The 22,701-nt window shown below is 46.1% G+C and overlaps 1 protein-coding gene across 1 annotated transcript in view; it reads right to left on the reverse strand.

Moving 5' to 3' along the window:
- Positions 1-22,701, reverse strand: part of PDLIM2 (PDZ and LIM domain 2) — a 106,132-nt gene that overhangs the window by 34,148 nt on the left and 49,283 nt on the right. Inside the window, exons 4-6 of the mRNA XM_060787478.2 lie at positions 10,946-11,015; positions 2,264-2,457; positions 1,313-1,397 (exon numbers count right to left, since the gene is read on the reverse strand). Coding sequence (XP_060643461.2) covers positions 1,313-1,397; positions 2,264-2,457; positions 10,946-11,015 — 349 coding nt within the window. The remainder of the gene's footprint in view (positions 1-1,312; positions 1,398-2,263; positions 2,458-10,945; positions 11,016-22,701) is intronic.

A 22,701-nucleotide genomic window follows, 5' to 3' on the forward strand; every position in this document is an offset into this window, starting at 1 on the left:
ACCTCCTAGTTGGAAACCCCCAATGGCGCAGTGGGTTAAACCCCTGTGCCGGCAGGACTGAAGAACAACAGGTCACAGGTTCAAATCCAGGGAGAGCGTGGATGAGCTCCCTCTGTCAGCTCCAGCTCCCCATGCAGGGACATGAGAGAAGCCTCCCACAAGGATGGTAAAACGTTTAAAAACATCTGGGCGTCCGCTGGGCAACGTCCTTGCAGAGGGCCAATTCTCTCACATCAGAAGCAACTTGAAGTTTCTCAAGTCCTACCTTGTTATTTTTTAAATTTATAAATTATTATATTTGGCCCAGCCACTGGTTTTTTAAATGCTTGTGTGTTGTTGTTTATTGTTTTGTCTATGTGATTTATATTAATTGTATTGCATTGATTGTTTGGTTATTGCTTTGTTATTGATGTGCTGTGGGCTTGGCCTCATGTAAGCCGCACTGAGTCCCTTGGGGAGATGGTAGCGGGGTATAAATAAAATTATTATTATTATTATTATTATTATTATTATTATTATTATTATTATTATTATTATATAAGTCACTCCTGACACCAAAAAAAAAAAAAAACAACCCAAAAACCTCCTAGTTGCAAACATGGAGATGTCATTATGAGAAAATAACCTTTGCTTTGTGGTTGAGTTGTTTTGAAGTTGTTTTTCACCTAAAACAACCCTAAGATGTGGCTTTCTTATAGAATGACTGTTGTGATGCAGCCAATGATACCCAATGTTGTACCTAATGTCAATGGGGATTATGATAATAATAATACTAATAATAATGTAGTGGAAAATGAACTCGCAAAAATACTGTGGGACTTTCAAATCCAGACTGACAAAGTTTTGGAACACAACACGCCAGACATCACGATTGTGGAAAAGAAAAAAGTCTGGATTATTGATTTCGCCATTCCAGGTGAGAGTCACATTGAGGAAAAACAACAGGAGAAACTCAGCCGCTATCAAGACCTCAAAATCGAACTGCAAAGGCTCTGGCGGCATCAACCAGGACAGTTGGTCCCAGTGGTCATAATGGGCGCACTGGGTGCCGTGCCAAAAGATCTCAGCCAGCATTTGGAAACAATAAACACTGACAAAATCACAATCTGTCAACTGCAAAAGGCAACCTGACTTGGATCTGCTGGGGTTAACAGCAGGAACTTATGGCGCTCCCTTAAGGAACGGGGGCTCCTTGAAATGCCAAAGGGAAGCCATATTTCTAAAACAAATAGCTCAGAGCAGCAGAAATGATGCAACGCAGACCACATCTACACAGCGCTGGGGAATTGCAGAAACTCTCCTGAACCTTTACCTGTCTGCTGCTTGAATATTGCTGGCCCGGCAGCGGTGGAGACCGTTCTCCGGAGATCCTGGCCGAACTCACCAGAGACTGGAAGCTGGAAGAGAATGCAGGTGTCTATATCAATAAAAGTGTAATGTTCGTTTGTGGGATTAACAGAACTCATAAACCACTGGGGGAATTGACACCAAATTTGGACACAAGGCACCAAACAACCCAATGTATGTCCTTCACACAAAAAAATGATTTTGTCATTTGGAAGTTGTAGTTGCTGGGATTTATAGTTCAGCTACAATTAAAGAACATTCTGAACCCCACCAACGTTGGAATTGAAACAAACTTGGCACACAGTTCTCCCATAACCAACAGAAAATACTGGAAGGGTTTGGTGGGCAGTGTCCTTTGGTTTTGGAGTTATAGTGCTCTACATCCATAGAGCTCTACATCCATAGAGCACATTGGACTCAAACAATGATGTATCTGGACCAAACTTGGCATGAATCCTCAATTGCCCAAATGTCAACATTGGTGGAGTTTGGGAAAATAGACATTGACATTTGGGAGTTGTAGTTGCTAGGATTTATAGTTCACCTACAATCAAAGAGCATTCCGAACCCCACCAACGATAGAATTGAGCCAAACTTCCTACACAGAAACCCCATGACCAACAAGAAATGCTGATGGTCTTTGGAGACCCCTTTGACATCCTCCTTGTGACCCCCCTCCCCAACCTCCAGGTTGAGGAATGCTGGTCTACATGGTAGAATTAATGCAGTTTGACCTCATTTTAGCTGTCCTGGCTCAATGTTATTGAATCATGAGAGCTGTAGCTGCTCTCTCTCTCTCTCTCTCTCTCTCTCTCTCTCTCTCTATATATATATATATATATAGATGTTGAAGCCATAGTTCGTTGAATTCATTGGTGCCAAATCTGTGGATGCCAATCCAGACAATGTTAGGTACCTGCGGCTGTTGGCCATGGACTCCTCTCTGCCTTCACTGGGCAAACTGGGTCTCCGAGGGCTGTACGGGCTTCCGGATCGACCTCCGGGAGACGGAGGAGAGAAAGGGCTGCTGGGCCGCGGACTGATGGAGGCCGGGCTAGAGAAGGAGGACCGCACGGAGTTCTGGCCATCATCCCTGGTCCTCACAGCACTCTTGAAAGAAAGACCACAAAAACACAATGTCAGTGTTGCACTCCAAGGCTGGGGACCGCCTCTGTACTTAGCACACACTCCAATCCAAGGTAAAATTGCAAAGAAGTACATGCACCAGCTGCGCCCGTACCTTGGAAAGTCTGATCTGGCCACGGTGGTCCACGCTCTGGCTACATCCTGAATAGATTACTGCAATGCAGTCTTCGTGGGGCTGCCTTTAAAGACGGTTCGGAAACTTCAGCTAGTCCAACGGGCAGCAGCCAGATAACTAACTGGGGTGACATACAGGGAGCATACCACCCCACTGCTATGCCAGCTACACTGGCTGCCGGTCCATCTCCGAGCCCAATTCAAAGTGCTGGTTTTGACCTATAAAACTCTATACGGTTCTGGCCCAGCTTACTTGTCCGAACGCATCCACCCCTACATCCCATCTTGTAATCTAAGATCATCCAGGGAGGCCCTGCTCTCACTCCCGTCAATTGCGCAAATGTGTCTGACAGGGACGAGAGGCAGGGCCTTCTCGGCGGTGGCCTCTCGCCTATGGAACAAGCTCCCAAATGAGGTAAGATCTGCTTCCTCCCTCCTGGCTTTTAGAAATTTATTTATTTATTTATTTACTTTATTTCTATACCGCTTTTCTCAGCCCTCAGGCGACTCAAAGCGGTGAACAACATTAGTACAAAATATCACGAGACAAGTATAGGGCAATTAAAAACTATTTTCACATAAATCATTAACATCAGTATAACAATCATTAGCGCCTCAACAGGAAAATCAGAATCCAGTCTCGTCATCCATTATTACATATTCCTATGTTCAATTACACTGTTCAATCAAATGCTTATTCGAAGCCAGGTCTTCACTTTCCTCCAGCAGGGAGGGGGCCAATCTGATATCTGCAGGCAGGGCGTTCCACACTGAGGGGCCACCACTGAGAAGGCCCTGTCTCTCGTCCCCGCCAAGTGCGCCTGTGATGCCGGCGGGACAGAGAGCAGGGCCTCCCCAGATGATCTTAGTGTCCTAGCCGGTTCATAGGAGGAGATACGTTCGGAAAGAAAGTAAAATCATGGCTTTGGGACCAGGCCTTCGAACAGTAGATGTTTGTAGAGTTTAAAGGACATGGACTAGAATGACAATACGACTGGCGAGACTGTTTTTATTATTTATTGTTTTAATGATTGCTTATGTACTGTCTAATTATGATTTATGCTTAATTGTCATTTTATTATTGTGGTTGCTATGGGTTGGCATCGCGTCAGTGTCCAATGTATGGCATTGAAGTTTTGCCAGTTATGTGTAAACCGCTTTGAGTCCCCCCAGGGACTGTAAATAAATAATAAATAAAGTTTATTGAGGGAGGTAGATAGATCGATAGATAGCAATTCAGCAAAATAGTATTTTAAAAACCAAAGTCCAAATATTATGAATAATCCACAGAAATCCAAGTACAGGAGTAGCATCAAGAACCAGGAATACAAAAGCAGAACAAATCCGAAACATGAGATTCAGGAACAGTCCTCAAAACTTGGAATCATGAGACATGAACAAGGATCTAGAAATCTCTTGACTTGACAATAGCGGGGCTAGCTAATATAGAGAGAAAATCATGCCTTCTCTCCTGGGAAACTTATAAGGACTCATCTTGATCTTCCTACACTCTCCGAAGAAGCCCTATGTTGATGGAACATAAATCTCCTATCTAACTGCTCATTAGTCTGTCCACCTGGACTTTCATTTTCATTCTCTGAGCTCAGATCTGATTGTGACCTTTCTTGCCTAGTGAACTGCCTTTCAGGAATGTGGCCTTCAGACATAGAAAACTCATTTTCAGGGCTTAAAATCTCTTGCTGGCTCTTCTGCTGACTTGCAAACCCAGTGTCAGCAGAATGATTTGCAGGCCCAGAATCTTCCGAAAGATCAGGTACATGCACAACCAAACGCTGAACTACAACAGTCAGGAATCATGTGCAACACAGGAGATGGGTGGAGACTTTGTTTGCCAGAGGTGGAAACTCACAGAGACATCAATGCACAGTGGTGCACATCCACGTTGGCATCCCCTTTCGGAGTCTTCCAAAATTTGAGGCCTGAGAAGTTCTGTCTGTCCGTAATGAGGGAGCCAGCCCTGCTCAACCGTCCTTCTTCTCATGCAGTGTTGGCAAGTTTGGCGCATCAGCCATTCTTGTGGGAAGGATCAGCCATGTGATTACTCCTCAAGAGAGTGTTGGAAATTCCCCAGTTGGACAGTTCCACTTCTTATGGAACTGCATCCTTTAAAAAATTACCAGAACTCCAGGTCCTTTCGGACAGGCCTTACATCCCCTATTTTCTGTTTATAAACTGATTTATATGAGTCCACATTGCCAGATAATCTGGGATAAGCATCTAGACTGGATTACTGCAATGCACTCTACGTGGGGCTACCCTTGAAGACGGCCCAGAAATTACAATTTGTCCAACGTTCAGCAGCCAGATTAATAACCGGGGCAAATTACAAGGAAAGGTCAACTCCCCGGAAAATACATTGGAATGTATTTTCCAGAGCATCAAGGCAATAGCTTGGCTAGCTTGAGGGCTAAAGAAGGCAATCCCTGACCACTTGTACAATCATTAATCATTTTAATCTTATCACCTTTCCTCTTCGTTCATTGTTTCCCAACTGGCCCGCCTCCTCTCTTCCCATTGGGCAAGAGGCCGAAGCAGCGCTGGCTCCCTGATTGGCAAGACACAGCTGAGCCAGCCGTGCCTCCCAGCCAGCTGATGACTCCAGCCAATCAGCAAGAAGCTGGCAAGGGGGGACGGGAGCGGGAAATTTGAATTTGACAGCGCTGTATTTCCTATAAAAACTGTAATATTTCCCCTTGTGACTTATGTCGACTTTGGCAAATGATTGCAGTTTGACATCCACTCCAGCTGGAATGGAATAAGCAACTCGGTGGCTTCTTCTTTAAAAAAAAGAAAAGAAAAAGAAAAGAAAGGTCAACTCCCCTGTTGAAGGAGCTTCACTGGCTGCTGTTTGTCTTCTGGTCCCAATTCAAGGTGCAGGTTATCACCCACAAAGCCCTAAATGGTTTGGGACCCACCTAACTTTGTGACCGGATCTCTCTCCATGAACCAGCCCGAGCTCTTAGATCCTTGGGGGAGGCTCTCCTTTCGCCCTTGCCATTATCACAGGCTTGTCTTGTGAGCACAAGGGAGAGAGCCTTCTCCTCTGTGGACCCCCAACTCTGGAACTCATTGCCTGGTGAGATTAGGAAGGCTCCCACTTTACAAACTTTAGAGGGATGCATTGGCAAAGGCTTTCGTGGCCGGAATCACTGGGTTGTTTTTTTTTTTAAATCATCTTTATTGAGAATTTTTCTTAAAAAATGTATATAGGTAAAATAAAGAGAAGAGAAAAAAAACCGAGAAAAAGAAAAGCAAAAACTAAAATAAAAAATAAAAAATAAAAATAAAACAAAACAAAAGCGAGAGAGAAAACAAATTCGACTTCCTGATGTTGTAGGTATTCTTGGGCTATATGGCCATGGTCTAGAGGCATTCTCTCCTGACGTTTCACCTGCATCTACGGCAAGCATCCTCAGAGGTAGTGAGGTCTGTTGGAACTAGGCAAAAGGGTTTATATATCTGTGGAATGACCAGGGTGGGACAAAGGACTCTTGTCTGCTGGAGCTAGGTGGGAATGTTTCAACTGACCACCTTGATTAGCATTTGATGGCATGGCAGTGCCTGGAGCAAACTTTTGTTGAGAGGTGAATAGATGTCCTTGTCCGTTTCCTCTGTCAGACCATTATATGCTAATCAAGGTGGTCAGTTGAAACATTCACACCTAGCTCCAGCAGACAAGAGTCCTTTGTCCCACCCTGGTCATTCCACAGATATATAAACCCTTTTTCCTAGTTCCAACAGACCTCACTACCTCTGAGGATGCTTGCCACAGATGCAGGCGAAACGTCAGGAGAGAATGCCTCTAGACCATAGCCATATAGCCCAAAAAACCCTACAACAACCCAGTTTCAAGAGGGATCTCAAAACCTGGTTTTCCCGATGCGCTTTTGGAGAGTAGCCATACGATCATACACAGTTGCTCCCCCTCAACAGTTTTTGTCCCCAGAGCATATTTCCCCACCAGTATGAAGATCTATTTTTACGACCCTGTTCCTTTATGAATTTCTCCCCCACAAACAATCTGCTCCATCCCTAAAATCTCATCCTGATTTTCGTATTTTTAGTATCTTAGTGTTTATCTTGCATATGCGGCCCGCTCATTGTTATGTTATGTTATTTTATTTTACTGTGTATGATTTTGCTTTATCGTTTTTTGTACTCATATGTTGTATGTATTTTGTTGTTATTGTGTTTTGGTTTTACTTTATTGTAATGTGCTGTTGAGCTTGGACTCATGTAAGCCGCCCCGAGTCCCCATTGGGGAGATTATGGCAGGGTATTTATTATTATTATTATTATTATTATTATTATTATTATTATTATCAGCAAAACCCGGGATCAGATCCTGGGATATTGGGCCTGTCCGAAAGGGCCCGGAGTTGTTCTGGTAATTTTTTAAAGGATGACCAGAAATTTGAGCCCTTGTCTCCAGAATGATAACTCAATGCGGAAACCACTATAGGTCACCAGCTCCTGGCACACAAACCTAAGGCTGGCAGCCACCTCTCCACCAAAGTCAGCATTGACACCGAAATGCAACACCGCCTGAGCTCTGCAAGTGCAGCTTTTTTTCAGAGTAAAGCAGAGAATTTTGAGGACCGGGACATCCGTAGGGAGACCAAGGTGCTTATCTATAAAGCTATTGTCCTCCCAACCCTGCTATACGCCTGTGAAACGTGGACTGTCTACAGACATCAACATTTGGGCTGAAATACAACACTGCCTGAGCTCTGCGAGTGAGGCATTTTTCCGAATGAAGCAGAGAGTGTTTGAGGACCGGGACATCCGTAGGGAGACCAAGGGGCTTGTTGATAAAGCTATTGTCCTCCCAACCCTGCCATACGCCTGTGAGACATGGACTATCTACAGACGTCACATGCAACTCCTGGAATGATTCCATCAGCGCTACCTCTGGAAAATCCTGCAAATCTCTTGGGAAGACAGGTGGACAAACATCAGCGTGCTGGAAGAAGCAAAGACCACCAGCGCTGAAGCGATGGTCCTCCGCCATCAACTCCGCTGGACCGGCCACGTTGTCTGGATGCCCGACCACCGTCTCCCAAAGCAGTTGCTCTTCTCCGAACTCAAGAATGGAAAACATAATGTTCGTGGGCAGGAAAAGAGATTGAAAGATGGGCTCAAAGCCAACCTTAAAAACTCTGGCATAGACACTGAGAACTGGGGAGCCCTGGCCCTTGAGCGCTCCAGCTGGAGGTCAGCTGTGACCAGCAGTGCTGCAGAATTTGAAGAGGCACGAATGGAGGGCAAAAGAGAGAAACGTGCCAAGAGGAAGGCGCGTCAAGCCAACCCCGACTGAGACCGCCTTCCATCTGGAAACCAATGCCCTCACTGTGGGAGAAGATGCAGGCCTTCTTCCACAGTCACCTACGACTGTGAAAGAGGGCTCCACAGTCACCTACGAACCCACCACCAGGACACCGAACTTGGAGGACCATCATCCTCGGACTACGAGGGATCGCCTACGTAAGTAACACAAACCTAAAGAGCTCACTGGAATTCCTCCTCAACAGACAGAGGTAATTTTCTCTTAATGTATTAGGATCATGCTAATGTATGCCTCTTTAGCAACACGTTATTCTAATCTATGGATTCCCCATTGCTGCCGCCACAACCACACTGTCCACGTGTGTCACAAAATTCAGGAATGTGCAACTATCAAAGCAGAAAGGTATTCATGCTAAATGTTAATTAAGGAAATGTGCATTGAATTAAGACAGTAGAAATGACAACCTCACCCCTATTCTCTCCACAAAGACCTATTGCTCTATATAGCAAAATTCAAAGCAAGTATACGTACTTGCTTTGATACTGGATACTGGAAATCTACTCTTGGTCGCAGGAAAGTACTCCATATTTTAATGCATTTTAGCTGCTCAGTTTTTTATTATGTAATGTGATATATTATGTTTATTTAAGTTCTTCCTTTTTGGTTATTATTGGTTAAAGTTTGTACTGATGTTGTTTATTGATTCTGTTGCATATTCCAGAAACAGCATGGCGAAAACAGAAGAACGGCCTGCCTCAGGTGAATGTGCTTGCTCCATCAATGTTTGACATTTACCCAAATGACCAGCCACTGCCAGAAGGGACAGAAAATTTCATCTACGCTAACGATCGTGCCATCACCACTCAAGTAGAGAGCTCTGAAATGGCTGAACAGGAGCTCTCTGAAGCTTTAGGTGCTCTTATTGCCTATTATAGGGAAAAACCGGCTGATTCCTAATCCATCTAAAATGCAGGCATGTGCTTTCTACTTTAAGAACAGACAAGATTCTGAGCTCTGAGGACTACCTGGGAAGGAATCCCACTGGAGCATTGCAGTACACCCAAAGACCTGGGAGTCACTCTGGACCGTGCTCAAAAACCTACAAGAAGCACTGCCTGAACATCAAGCAAAAAGTGGGTGTTAGAAACAATATCATACGAAAGCTGACTGGCACAACCTGGGGATCACAACCAGACACAGTGAAGACATCTGCCCTTGCGCTGTGCTACTCTGCTGCTGAGTACGCATGTCCAGTGTGGAACACATCTCACCACGCTAAAACAGTGGATGTGGCTCTTAATGAGACATGCCGCATTATCACAAGATGTCTACGTCCTATGATGCTGGAGAAATTATACTGTTTAGCCGGTATTGCACCACCTGACATCCGTTGGGAAGCAGCAGCCAATAATGAAAGGACCAAGGCATGGACATCTCCAGCCCATCCCCTGTTCAGATATCAGCCAGCACATCAACACCTTAAATCAAGAAATAGCTTCCTAAGATCTGCAGAGATACTTGCTGGAACACCCCAGCAAGCAAGAGTCCAAAAGTGGCAGGCTAAAACCCGGAACCTCAATCAGTGGCTGAAACCGGATGAGAAACTGAACAGACTGCGCTTTGGCACCATGAGATGCAAAGCTAACCTTAAGAAATAGGGCTACGAAGTGGAATCCATGACATGCAAGTGTGGAGAAGAGCAAACCACTGACCACTGACTACAATGCGGTCTGAGCTGGAGGGCCAAAGTTTGCCCATGCTTGCCTTACACATATCGAGACTGACAGAACCTTTTTCTTCCTCCTTTTATGGGTGGATTACTTAAAAGCACATTGAGACTGTGGCTGGGGTGAAACCCTCCGAGTTTTTGATTGCGTGCTTTTCATGGTTTGCTGTGACATAGACAAACTGTTCATAGAATCCTAGAATCAAAGAGTTGGAAGAGACCTCCTGGGCCATCCTGTCCAACCCCATTCTGCCAAGAAGCAGGAATATTGCCTTCAAATCACCCCTGACAGATGGCCATCCAGCCCCTATTTAAAAGCTTCCAAAGAAGGAGCCCCCACCACACTCCGGGGCAGAGAGTTCCACTGCTGAACGGCTCTCACAGTCAGGAAGTTCTTCCTCATGTTCAGATGGAATCTCCTCTCTTGTAGTTGGAAGCCATTGTTCCCTTGCGTCCTAGTCTCCAGGGAAGCAGAGAACAAGCTTGCTCCCTCCTCCTCCCTGTGGCTTCTTCTCACATATTTATACATGGCTATCATATCCCCTCTCAGCCTTCTCTTCTTCAGGCTAAACATGCCCAGCTCCTTAAGCCGCTCCTCACAGAGCTTGTTCTTCAGACCCTTGAGTCTTTGAGTCGCCCTCCTCTGGACACATTCCAGCTTCTCAATATCTCTCTTGAATTGTGGTGCCCAGAATTGGACACAGTATTCCAGGTAAAGTGGTCTAACCAAGGCAGAATAGAGCATGAGGAGCAAGACTTCCCTGGATCTAGACACAGGCCAAAATCCCATTGGCTTTTTTTGCCACCACATCACATTCCTGGCTCATGTTTAACTTGTTGTTGTCCACGAGGTCTCCAAGATCTTTTTCACACGTCCTGCTCTCGAGCCAGGCATTGTTTTGTTTTGCCAAATGCATTCCTTGCAGCCCAAAAGTTGCTGTTGGGAAACTGGAAAATGGGCAACTGTGCTGCTTATTGTGAAATGGTGAAGGAAGATTCTTGCCATGGGTGAGGTGGAAAAACCTACATGGATTGTACTCAAAAGTGCAAAATACATTATCACAACATGTTGCAGCCAAATGAGATGGGTTTATGAACTATTGGACTCTGTAACAGCTCTGCTGGATCCAGATTTTCCTGTCTAATGCATTCCTTAATGCTTGCACTCCTCTTTACTTCAATACTAACAAGAAAATGGGGATCAATGCTACATCCATAATTCCCACAGCATGCTGGATTTCAGGTGTAAGACCACTTGCCTCCCCAAGCACTTCACTGTATACATAGCAGCCTAGTGAACTCACCTGAAACTGTATGGAGAGCATCTCAGGGGAATTTTCACCGTTGGTCTGGCTTGGAGAAAACAGCTGAGACCTGGAAAAGAGAGGGCAAAAAAGTAACTTATTGGCCAAGAAAAGTAAGCAATAAGTATACAAGGGTGGGTCAAAAAGTTTTGCCTCCTGTGTCATACAAACATTATGAATGAACATATAGTGTTCCCTCGCTACTTCGTGGCTCGCTTTTCCCAAACTCGCTGTTTCGCGGTGTGACGATGTGTAATTTTATTCCTATGGTTATGTGTTGTTTGAACAGTAGTTAATAAGTGGTAAGTATGTAGGATTATATTTTGTTAGAGATGGTGGCTGGTTTGGCTTGAGCTGAGTTGTCATAGCAACGGGGGTGGAGCCAACTGTCACCTAACTGCACATCTGTTTAAAATAGGCAGTCTGTGACCATTAGAGCTGCAGAAAGGACTGATTTCTTTAGTGGGAGAAACAGGGAAGAGTCTGTGACCGTTAGAGTTACAGAGAAGACTGGAATCTCTGGGTGGAGATTCAGGGAACTAGTCTGTGACCAAAGAGTTACAGGAGAGGTAGTTGATCCTATGGTGTGTGGAACACCAGCAGGAATCCTATAGTTAGTGAACTATAGGGAAGACTGGTTCTTTAATATTAAGAATCAGGGTTTGGCTGTGAGCCAATATAGTTAGAAAAGTCAGGTGGCTTATTCGTAGTAAAATAACGCTTCTTGAAGAAAGATATATCTGCTCAAAGAAACCTTTTGAAGTCTGTTTAGTAGGGCTGGGCGGTTTCGTTCGTTAATTTCATAATTCGTTATTGATTCGTATTTAAATTAGCTTACGATCCGATATTGAGCCATGCAGGAGCAACTAAAAATCGAAACGAATTTTTCAATTTATTTCGTAATTGGTTCGAAATCGTTTCGCAAGTTTTATAGTTGTTGTTTGTTTTATCAGTGATAAAAAAATAAATTATCACACCAACAGTCAACAACAGAGGGAGAGGGAAGCTTCAGAAGTTCCCCCTCTCCCATTTGGAGGGTTTTTTTTAGTGTATTGCGCAATCGCGTCCGCCATTAACGAATCAATTTGAAATTTACGAAATTTCGTAAATAACGAAAAAATTTTAAAGAAAAATTTGGAATTCTTTTAAAAAACAAAACGCAATGGATCCCCTAAAAACAAAACGAGTTTAGAAACAATTTTTTCCGTTGTTACCCAGGCCTACTGTTTAGTACCCAAAGTTATTCAGGAAACCTTATCAATGTAACTAACTAAGTTTGTGCCTCTAGAGAAGTAACAATTGAATCTGCTATACTCCTGTTAAATAAATTTGTTACTGTTTTCCTCAACCTTGCTGATACAGTTTCTCCTAAGTCAAACAGCCCTACATAAGAAGAAAGGTCAAATCAAGAACCAAATTAGAGCTACGCTATCAAATAAATAAATACTTCTGTAAATAATAGTCCCTTTATAAATCAGCTCCTAAGCTGACATGGATCATTGTCCAGCTTCCTCACAGAATTGGTGACAGTAATTTTACGCGCCTTTACACGTGGGTTTTTGCCTCCCAGTTTATGAATGGTATAGCCTCCCTACTTCATGGATTTTCACTTTTTGCGGATGGTCCTGGAACGTAACACCCACAATAAGTGAGGGAACACTGTCTAACAGCAGACGTTATATTGTTTCGCCAGTATTGCATCACCTGACATCCGTCGGGAAATATAGTAGAGTCTCGCTTATCTGACATAAACGGGACGGCGGAATGTCGGATAAACAAAAATGTCGGATAATATGGAGTTTCCTACTGTTACCTGACACCTAGAATACTAACAACAGGGACTCAAAGTGTTGTTTTTGTCGTGTCAGGAGTGACTTGAGAAACTGCAAGTCGCTTCTTGTGTGAGAGAATTGGCCATCTGCAAGGACGTTGCCCAGGAGACATTGCCTGGATGTTTTGATGTTTCCTTGTGGGAGGCTTCTCTCATGTCCCCGCATGAGGAGCTGGAGCTGATAGAGGGAGCTCATTTGCCTCTCCCCGGTTTCAAACCTGTGACCTGTCAGTCTTCAGTCCTGCCGGCACAAAGGCTTAACCCTCTGTGCCACCAGGGTCTCCTACTCAAAGAGTTAAGGCAAGGCAACACCTCAGGATGGAACGCCTCAGTAGGAAGTGCCCGGATGCGGAAGAGGAACGTGGAAATCACAGAGGGAAGGAGGGAGGACGCTTCCACTTCCAGTCCTGCCTCTGTTCCAACCCTTTCCTTCCTCCTTGTCCTGCCTTTTTCAATTACTGGGAATGGAGAGAGAGTTAGGAGCGCTCCTTTAACTGAAGGGGAAATGCTGGAGGAAAAGGGGGGGGGGGGATTTGGATAAGAGTGTCGGATAAGATGGAATGTCAGATAAGCGAAGGTTGGGAAAATGAGACTCTACTGTAGCAGCCTGTCATGAAAGGACCAAAACAATGACATCTCTAGCCCATTCTCTATTCAGGTATCGGCCAGTATGCCTACACCTTAAATCAAGAAATAGTTTTCTAAGATCTACAGAGATACTCACAGGAACACCTGACATCCACTGGGAAGTAGCAGCCAATAGTGAAAGGACCAAGGCAGAGACATCTCCAGCTCATCCCCTGTTTGGTCATCAGCCAGCACATCAACGACTTAAATCCAGAAATAGTTTTCTAAGATCTACAGAGACACTTGCTAGAACACCTCAGCAAGCGAGAGTCCAAAAGTGGCAGGTTCAAACCCAGAACCTAAACCCATGGCTGAAACCAAATGAGAGACTCCCCCTGGGCACACAGAAGAGTGGGCGACGTGGAAGGCGCTGAACAGACTGCGCTCGGGCACCACGAGATGCAGAGCCAACCTCAAGAAATGGGGCCACAAAGTGGAGTCCACAACATGCAAATCAAGAAATAGTTTTCTAAGATCTACAGAGACACTCACTGGAACACCTCAGCAAGCGAGAGTCCAAAAGTGGCAGGCTCAAACCCAGCACCTCAATCCATGGCTGATACCAGATGAGAGACTCCCCCCTGGGCACACAGAAGACTGGGCGACGTGGAAGGCGCTGAACAGACTGCGCTCTGGCACCACGAGATGCAGAGCCAACCTCAAGAAATGGGGCCACAAAGTGGAATCCACGACATGCGAGTGCAGAGAAGAGCAAACCACTGACCACCTGCTGCAATGCACCCTGAGCCCTGCCACATGATGCACAAGGGAGGACCTTCTTGCGGCAACACCAGAGGCACTCCAAGGGGACAGAGACTGGGCAAAGGACATTTAGTAGAATGCCAAGTTTTTAACTTTGTATTTTTTTAAAAATACAGTATAACTGTATTCTCAAGTTGCTCCTGACACGATAAATAAATAAAGCAATTGGAGCCCAAATTATTTTTTATTGAGAATGTGAAATAACCAACTATGAAACTATGAAGTATTGCACTGCATGAAAAACGAAATGCAAAGATACAAAATGGGGGATGCCTGGCTTGAGAGAGGTACGTGTGAAAAAGATCTTGGAGTCCTCGTGGACAAGAAGTTAAACACGAGCCAGGAATGTGATGTGGCGGCAAAAAAGCCCATGGGATGTTGGCCTGCATCAAGAGGAGCCTAGTGTCTAGATCTAGGGAAGTCATGCTCCCCATGCTCTATTCCGCTTTGGTCAGACCACTTTACCTGGAATATTGTGTCCAATTCTGGGCACCACAATTCAAGAGAGATATTGACAAGCTGGAATGTGTCCAGAGGAAGAGGGCGACTCAAATGATTAAGGGTCTGGAGAACAAGTCCTATGAGGAGTGGCTTGGGGAGCTGGGCATGTTTAGCCTGAAGAAGAGAAGGCTGAGAGTAGATATGATAGCCATGTATAAATATGTGAGAGGAAGCCACAGGGAGGAGGAGGGAGCAAGCTTGTTTTCTGCTTCCTTGGAGAGTAGGACGCAATGGAGCCATGGCTTCAAACTACAAGAGAGGAGATTCCACCTGAACCTGAGGAAGAACTTCCTGACTGTGAGAGCCGTTCAGCAGTGGAACTCTCTGCCCCGGAGTGTGGTGGAGGCTCCTTTTTTGGAAGCTTTGAAACAGAGGCTGGATGGCCATCTGTCAGGGGTGCTTTGAATGCAATATTCCTGCTTCTTGGCAGAATGGGGCTGGACTGGATGATGGCCCAGGAGGTCTCTTCCAACTCTTGGATTCTAGGATTCTATTCTATGATTCTATGATAATAGCAGGAAGGGCAATATATGCACAGTTCTGGAAGAAGGCAGACCTCCCAACAATAGAAGAATGAGAATCCCTGCCATAGATGCAGGCAAAATGTCAGGAGAGAATGCTTCTGCAACATGGCCATACAGCCTGGAAAACTCACAACAACCCAATAGATGGATTGATAGTTTAAAGTTTTTAAAATAGCAGAAATGGGCAAATGAGTAATGATGGACAAAGGAAAAAAAACAGAAAAAGGTTTATCCAGGGAACCATTTCTAAACTTGGTAAAAACAAAAAAGAAGGAAAGAAGGAAGGAAGGAAGGAAGGAAGGAAGGAAGGAAGGAAGGAAGGAAGGAAGGAAGGAAGGAAGGCCAAAAGGAAGAATAGAAAAACAATATAATAGGAAGAAAGGGACGGGAAGCCACTAAATTGGGAGGGGTGGGAGGCAAGGAAGGTATAAACAAATACGCATATTGCATAAATGCTAGGAAGTATTGCATTGGTTCATGCATATATGAATATGTAAATTGAAAATTATGAATATGTAAATTGAAAATTAAAATATATTAATCTAAAAATGGTGCTGTCAGCCCTCACGAGGAATTACTCACATTGTGTGATGCTTGTGGTGTGACTACAAGTGGAATGGTCAAAGGCACATCGGAAAGCCTACAAAGTTTGGCCTCCATTTCAATACATGCGGATTTCAAAACCTCCCGCTCAAAACTGAGGTTTCTCCCACTGTGGCCTATACCACAGATCCCTGTGTGAAGCCTGGGCCATCTCGGGTATCCCGTCATCCCAAAAAATGGAGCTGTGTGAATAGAGGCTCCCACTGGGTGTCCGCATGCGAGATGGCTTTCAAATGAGGCACAGATGGCAAGTCTAAGCGCTTCCCTTGTACGTACGTACGTATGGCTGGTCCCCTCCAAAATGCACAGAAAGCTGGCTTCCCATGCGGGGATCAAAGGAGAATTAGGCTGCCTCTCCCCCATTGCGGGGTGGGGGTTGGATCCCCATTTCTGAAATGGGAAAGGAGGGAGAGCAGTTTCCTTTGCATTCTCTCAACAGGAATGCATTTGGGGCTTTGATGTTGCTGGGAGCTGGAATTCATTAAGGGGAATTAAATCACAGAGACGAGGGAAAGGCAAGCTGCAAGGACAAAAATGCAACAAAGCAAGGGGATGCCAAGGCAGGGGGGTGTGGCAGGGCAGAATGGAGCTGAGTGTGCGTATATGTATGTATATGTGTGTGTGTATGCCAGAAACACAGCTTAATGGTGTAACATTACAAAATGTGGAACATTTCCACTCCCTTGGCAGCTACCTCTCCACAAAAGTCAACATTGACACTGAAATACAACACCGCCTGAGCTCTGCGAGTGCAGCATTTTTCCAAATAAAGCAAATAATGTTTGAGGACTGGGACATCCATAGAGATACCAAGGTGCTTGTCTATAAAGCCATTGTCCTCCCAACCCTGCTGTATGCCTGCGAAGCGTGGACTGTCTACAGATGTCACATGCAACTCCTGGAACGATTCCATCAGCGCTGCCTCCAGAAAATCCTGCAACTCTCTTGGGAAGACAGGCGGTGAAATGTCAGCGTGCTGGAAGAAGCAAAGACCACCAGCACTGAAGCAATGGTCCTCCGCCATCAACTCCGCTGGATTGGCCATGTTGTCTGGATGCCTGACCACCGTCTCCCAAAGCAGTTGTTCTACTCTGAACTTAAGAACGGAAAACGGAATGTTGGTGGACAGGAAAAGAGATTGAAAGATGGGCTCAAAGCCAACCTCAAAAACTCTGGCATAGACACTGAGAACTGGGAAGCCCTGGCCCTTGAGTGCTCCAGCTGGAGGTCAGCTGTGACCAGCAGTGCTACAGAATTCGAGGAGGCACGAGTGGAGGGCGAAAGAGAGAAATGTGCCAAGAGGAAGGCGCATCAAGCCAACCCCGACCGAGACCGCCTTCCACCTGGAAACCGATGCCCTCACTGCGGAAGAAGATGCAGAGCAAGGATAGGGCTCCACAGCCACCTACGGTCCCACTGCCAGGACACTACACTTGAAAGACCATTATCCTCAGACTAACAGGGATCGCCTAAGTAAGTAAGTAAAGTGTGTGTGTACACACACACACACGGGATGTGCATTAAAAATGGTTCAAAAGTCATTACAAAACTGGGGGTACTGGCATTTTGTTTCTAACGTATAGTTATTGTAAAAAATCCGTTACTATAACGAGAGTAATGAAATTTCGAGAGTAATTGCGCATAATTACTACAATTGGTGGAATTTCAAGGGCTCCTTGGAATGAAACTTGCTACAATGGTAGAACACATTTACCACTGTTAGCCCACCAAATTTCAGAATGTTTCACTTATCCACGGATTTTTTTGGGGGGGGGGGGGGTTCAAAGTTCTTATTAATGACCGCACACCAAAGGAGATGTTTGAGGAGATGAAAGAAGTTTATGGGGATGATTCCCCATCATACGATGGAGTCAAGAATTGGCATCGTCAGTTGAAATGTGATCTGACTTTGGTGTAAACAGCTCCAAACCCAGGGTGACCCCACTTTGCTCTTGATGAACACACCATCCAGCAAGTGGAGGTCGCCATTTTGGAAAATCACCACGTAACCATTCACCACCTAGCTCAACATGTCAAGATGAGTGTGGGGGTCTGTGGAGAAAATCACCCAAGGCCATCTTCACCTGCATCAGGTATCTGCTCACTGGGTCCCCCAGCTGCTCATACTTTTCGGAAGCAGGAACGAGTCAAATGCTCTCAGGCTCTCTTGATGATGATGTGCCATGGAAACCAGGAGGACTTTCTTACTTACTTATGCGATCCCTCATAGTCCGAGGATGATGGTCCTCCAAGTTCGGTGTCCTGGCGGTGGGTCTGTAGGTGACTATGGAGCCCTATTCTTGATCTGCATCTTCTCCCGCAGTGAGGACATCGGTTTCCAGGTGGAAGGCGGTCCCGGTCGGGGTTGGCTTGATGCACCTTCCTCTTGGCACATTTCTCTCTTTCATCCTTCAATCCTTCCTCTTCAAATTCTACAGCACTGCTGGTCACAGCTGACCTCCAACTGGAGTGCTCAAGGGCCAGGGCTTCTCGGTTCTCAGGAGGAAAGCTGGGTCCATCCCTCTGATCCTGAGCCTAAAGTCCAGTTGATGAAATGGAAGCATCCTGACTCACCACCTCCAAAGAAGGCACGTGCCCTACTCTCAGCAGGCAAGGTCATGCTCACAGTATTTTGGGACCAGCACGGAGTAGTACGGATGGATTTCCTAGCAAAGGATACCATGATCACAGGGGCAGACTAGGCTTCACTGCTGCGGACATTGCAGGAGGCCATCAAAGCCAAGAGACAATGTGACATGCTCCCCAAAAGTGTCCACCTTCTGCAAGGCATTGCGCCAGCTCACAACCCACCTGTTGCCCAAAAGGAAGCATGCTCTTCTGGCTTTGACATCCTACCGCATCCCCTTGATTCACCCAACCTCACACCTTCGGACTTTGTTTCAATCTGGAGTATTTGGAGGCATTTGGATGTGTCTTAAGTCACCATTTTGCACATTATTTTGGCTGGTAGACACAAGGTTCCCTGTTTTTCTTAAATGCGATCCTAGAAACTTGGAATCTGCTCATACCTGCATGACTCCATTCCTGAATAAGTTTTGGTCTCTCTGATGTTATGGAATCTGGCACCTGAAGGTGAGGCGGGGCAGGTAGAACGCTGCCGATTGGTCGTTCCTGGTATGAAGGACTGGCTCCGGCCAAAAGCAAATGATATGAAGGTGTGCTCCTCTTAAGAGCACTTACCTGTGGAATATATTACAGCCATTGCCAAATAGCAACTGTGTCACCACTAACAAGGCAACGTGAATATACATTTGCAAGGGAAAGGCACGAAATACATCTCCAGGTCTGAAATGCCTAAGTGAGTGACATTAAGAAGATGGCTCCTTAAAAGGAGAGGAAAACAAGTCGCACAGTGAAAAGAAATTTGAATTATTTCTTTCTCAAGTCACAGGGAACATTTATTTTGGCTCTGGTTCACATTTAGAGTTATCCGAGACAGGCCAAACCTCCACAGGCATTTGAGTCTCTGGAGGACATGATATGGGCCACGGCTACCATTAACACTGACCGATATTATATTGTTTAGGCATGCTTATCTCTGCTACAGAAGACCCGAAATGACCATTTGACAGTGTGGACAATGAGACACCTCATTCTATGGCATCAAGATCATAGAAACTTACATAGAATATAGTAAATATAGTACATAAATAGAATCCTAAAGTTGGAAGAGACCTCGTGGTCTTTTGACACACCGCCAATTTAAAGCTCCCCCTCGATGGACTGTCACCTTGTCGTGGTGAGGGGGCTTGCGTGTTCCAATGAACCTGTGGGCACAACGACTGGAGTCATGCACTCCCAGGAGTGGCCGCGGGGGAGGTTCCAGACCAAGCACAGTCCGAAGATTCAAAGATCTCAACGGCGGAGCAGGCGGAGGATAACATGGCACATGTTACAACGGCTGTGAAGGCGGAAGAAGGCTGCAACAGATTGAGAAGCCACGGTCATTGTGTCAAACTACATCACCAGTGGAACCTCACTCTGTGAAGTCTGTGTGTCGATCAGTTGTGCACTGACCTCCACACATTAAAAACCCACACACAGGCGTCTTCCAAAGGAAAAAAAAAAACCTAAAGATGGGCTCAAAGCCACCCTTTAAAACTCTGGCATAGACACGGAGAACTGGGAAGCCCTGGCCCTTGAGTGCTCCGGCTGGAGGTCAGCTGTGACCAGCAGTGCTGCAGAATTCGAGGAGGCATGAGTGGAGGGTGAAAGAGAGAAATGTGGCAAGAGGAAGGTGCATCAAGCCAACTCTGACCGGGACCGCCTTCTACATGGAAACCAATGCCCACACTGCGGAAGAAGATGCGGATCAAGAATGTGGACCCACAAGGAAACCCATCATGGAAGACCATCTTACTCGTCCAACGAGGGATTGCCTAAGTAAGTAAGTAATTTAAAGCTGCCCCCCTGACTCCAGGAACAGCAAGGCGGTGGGTCAAAAGATTGTGGTCAACTGTGCCAAATGGACCTAGACCAAACCTGGTGCACACACCTTTCATTATTCAACTTAGAGGCTTCCTGTGTGTGTTTCTTGTCATGCCTCCAGGTAACAAGTGACACGTACTGAAATCCCCATGATCGGCAGTGCTTTCTCCCGTTTTCATCCAAGCCACTCCATTGGCACTGGCTCCATCCAATTGAGACTCTGTCCTGGTCCTTCGTCTTCTCCTCGCTCTTCGGGATTATCTCCTCCCTTTGTTTCTTTTGACGTGCAACGGATGTTAGATGCGAGTTGGAAAGTCCTCGGAGCATCTTGGCTCCGTCCCAAAACCGACAAACCAAACTGGAGCAGCTCAGGAGGCAGCATTCCTCTCATTCCGGGGCCTTGGGCTCATCCTTTTCCCTTCCTCCTCCTCCACCCTCCCTTGAACGCGCTGCTTCTCCCCAGTTCCCACCCCATGGCCGTCCTGGGGCGCTTTGGAGCCTTCTGAGCAAGCTTCGCCCCGGCTGCTCTTCTCGCTCGCCTTCCCGACTCGGTAGAGACGTCTTGCGGTCTGTGGCAAATACCAGGAGTGCTGAATTCTCCATACCACAAATACTGGTTGGAATTCACAGTGTGCATTTTTCTTTTGGCAGATTACGCAGTTAGCAAGTACATTTCCATCTTGATATTAAACACCAAAGGCATTCCGTCCCAAGGTTCTACACATTCAACCAAGAGATTATAATGAGAACCCTTGCTTCTCTTCAGCACAACAAGCAACAGGAGAATTGTGTCGATTTACCGCACTGATTGTGCCCTTGTGTCGCAGTGGGTTAAGCCACTGAGCTGCTGAACTTGCTGACCGAAAGGTTGGCAGTTCAAATCCGTGAAGCTGGGTGAGCTCCCACTGTTAGCCCCAGCTTCTGCCAACCTAACCATTCACAACCATGCAAGTGTGAGTAGATCAATGGGTACCGCTTTTGCGGGAAGGTAATGGCGCTCCAAGCAGCCATGCTGGCCATGTGGTCTAGGAGGTGTCTATGGACAACGCCGGCTCTTCGGCTTAGAAATGGAGATGGGCACCAACCCCCAGAGTTGGACATGATTAGACTTGCTGTACTCCAAACTCAAGAATGGAAAACAGAATGTTGGAGAACAGGAAAAGAGATTTAAAGATGGGCTCAAAGCCAAACTCAAAAATTGTGGTATAGACACAGAGAACAGGGAAGCCCTGGCCCTTGAGCACTCCAACTGGAGGTCAGCTGTGGACAGCAGTGCTATGGAATTTGAAGAGGCACGAATGGAGGGCAAAAGAGGAAGGCATGTCAAACCAACCCTGACCAGGACCACCTTCCATCTGGAAACTGATGTCCTCACCGCAAGAGAACATGCAGGTCAAGAATAGGGCTCCAGAGTCACTTATGGACCGACCGCCAAAACACCACATCTGGAAGACAATCATCCTCAAGCTACAAGGGATCGCCTAATTAAGTTAAGTAAGTCAGTCAGTCTACCCAAGAGCATACACGCATCACGTGTTCCTGGCATGCACTGTGCTTTGTGCAAGCTAAAGCATGCACAGGTGTTGATGGAAGACGTCTCAAGGCTCACGTGGCAGGTGCACAGCAAGGAAGCTCAGTTATATGAAGGGCAGAACTGGAGGCAAGGAATACCCCAGGACCTCCAAAGTGGTGGGGCCATTCCAGGCGCAGCCACATTCTGCTTTCGGGCATCACAGGGTGGAGAAGGAGAACCTCTGAGTCATCTCCATAGGACACCACACCCTGGAGAGCCAGTGGCCTGCGGTCGAGTGTTTTGACACAACGCAGCGATCCACTCCCTCCTCCGCCCCCCTCCAGCACCTAGACGGACAAGTACAAGTTTCGCCTGTCAGTGTCCTGAATCACCAAAGACAAAGCTACAGCTCCATTTCCTCCCTCCTTCCCCTCCGGAACAATGCCCCAAAGGCTGCTTCACCACTCACTAGCTTTCCAGTCTATGCGTGAGCTCATGTGGGATTAGACCCAGCTGGGTTTATGCAACAAGTCCAGGAAGATTCCACCAGTGACCCTAAACCAGTGCTCCTCAATCAGTGGGTCAGGATCTCTGGGGGGAGGGGGTTGCGAGGGGGTGTCACCAAAGACCTTCAGAAAACACTATTTTCTGTTCATCATGAGAGTTCTGTGTGGGAAGTTCGGCCCAATTCTATTGCTGGTGGGGTTCAGAATATTCTCTGATTGCAGGTGAACTATAAATCCCAGAAACTACAGCTCCCAAATGTCAAAGCTGATTTTCCCCAAACTCCACCAGTGTTCACTTTTGGGCATTTTGAGTATCCGTGCCAAGTTTGGTCCAGATCTATGATTCATGAGCCCACAGTGCTCTCTGGATGGAGATGAACTACAACTCCCAAACTCAAGGTCAATGCCCATCAAACTCTTTCAGTTTTTTGCGGTGGAGT

This window comes from Anolis sagrei, chromosome 7, assembly GCF_037176765.1.
Source record: "Anolis sagrei isolate rAnoSag1 chromosome 7, rAnoSag1.mat, whole genome shotgun sequence".
NCBI classification, from domain to species: Eukaryota; Metazoa; Chordata; class Lepidosauria; order Squamata; family Dactyloidae; genus Anolis; species Anolis sagrei.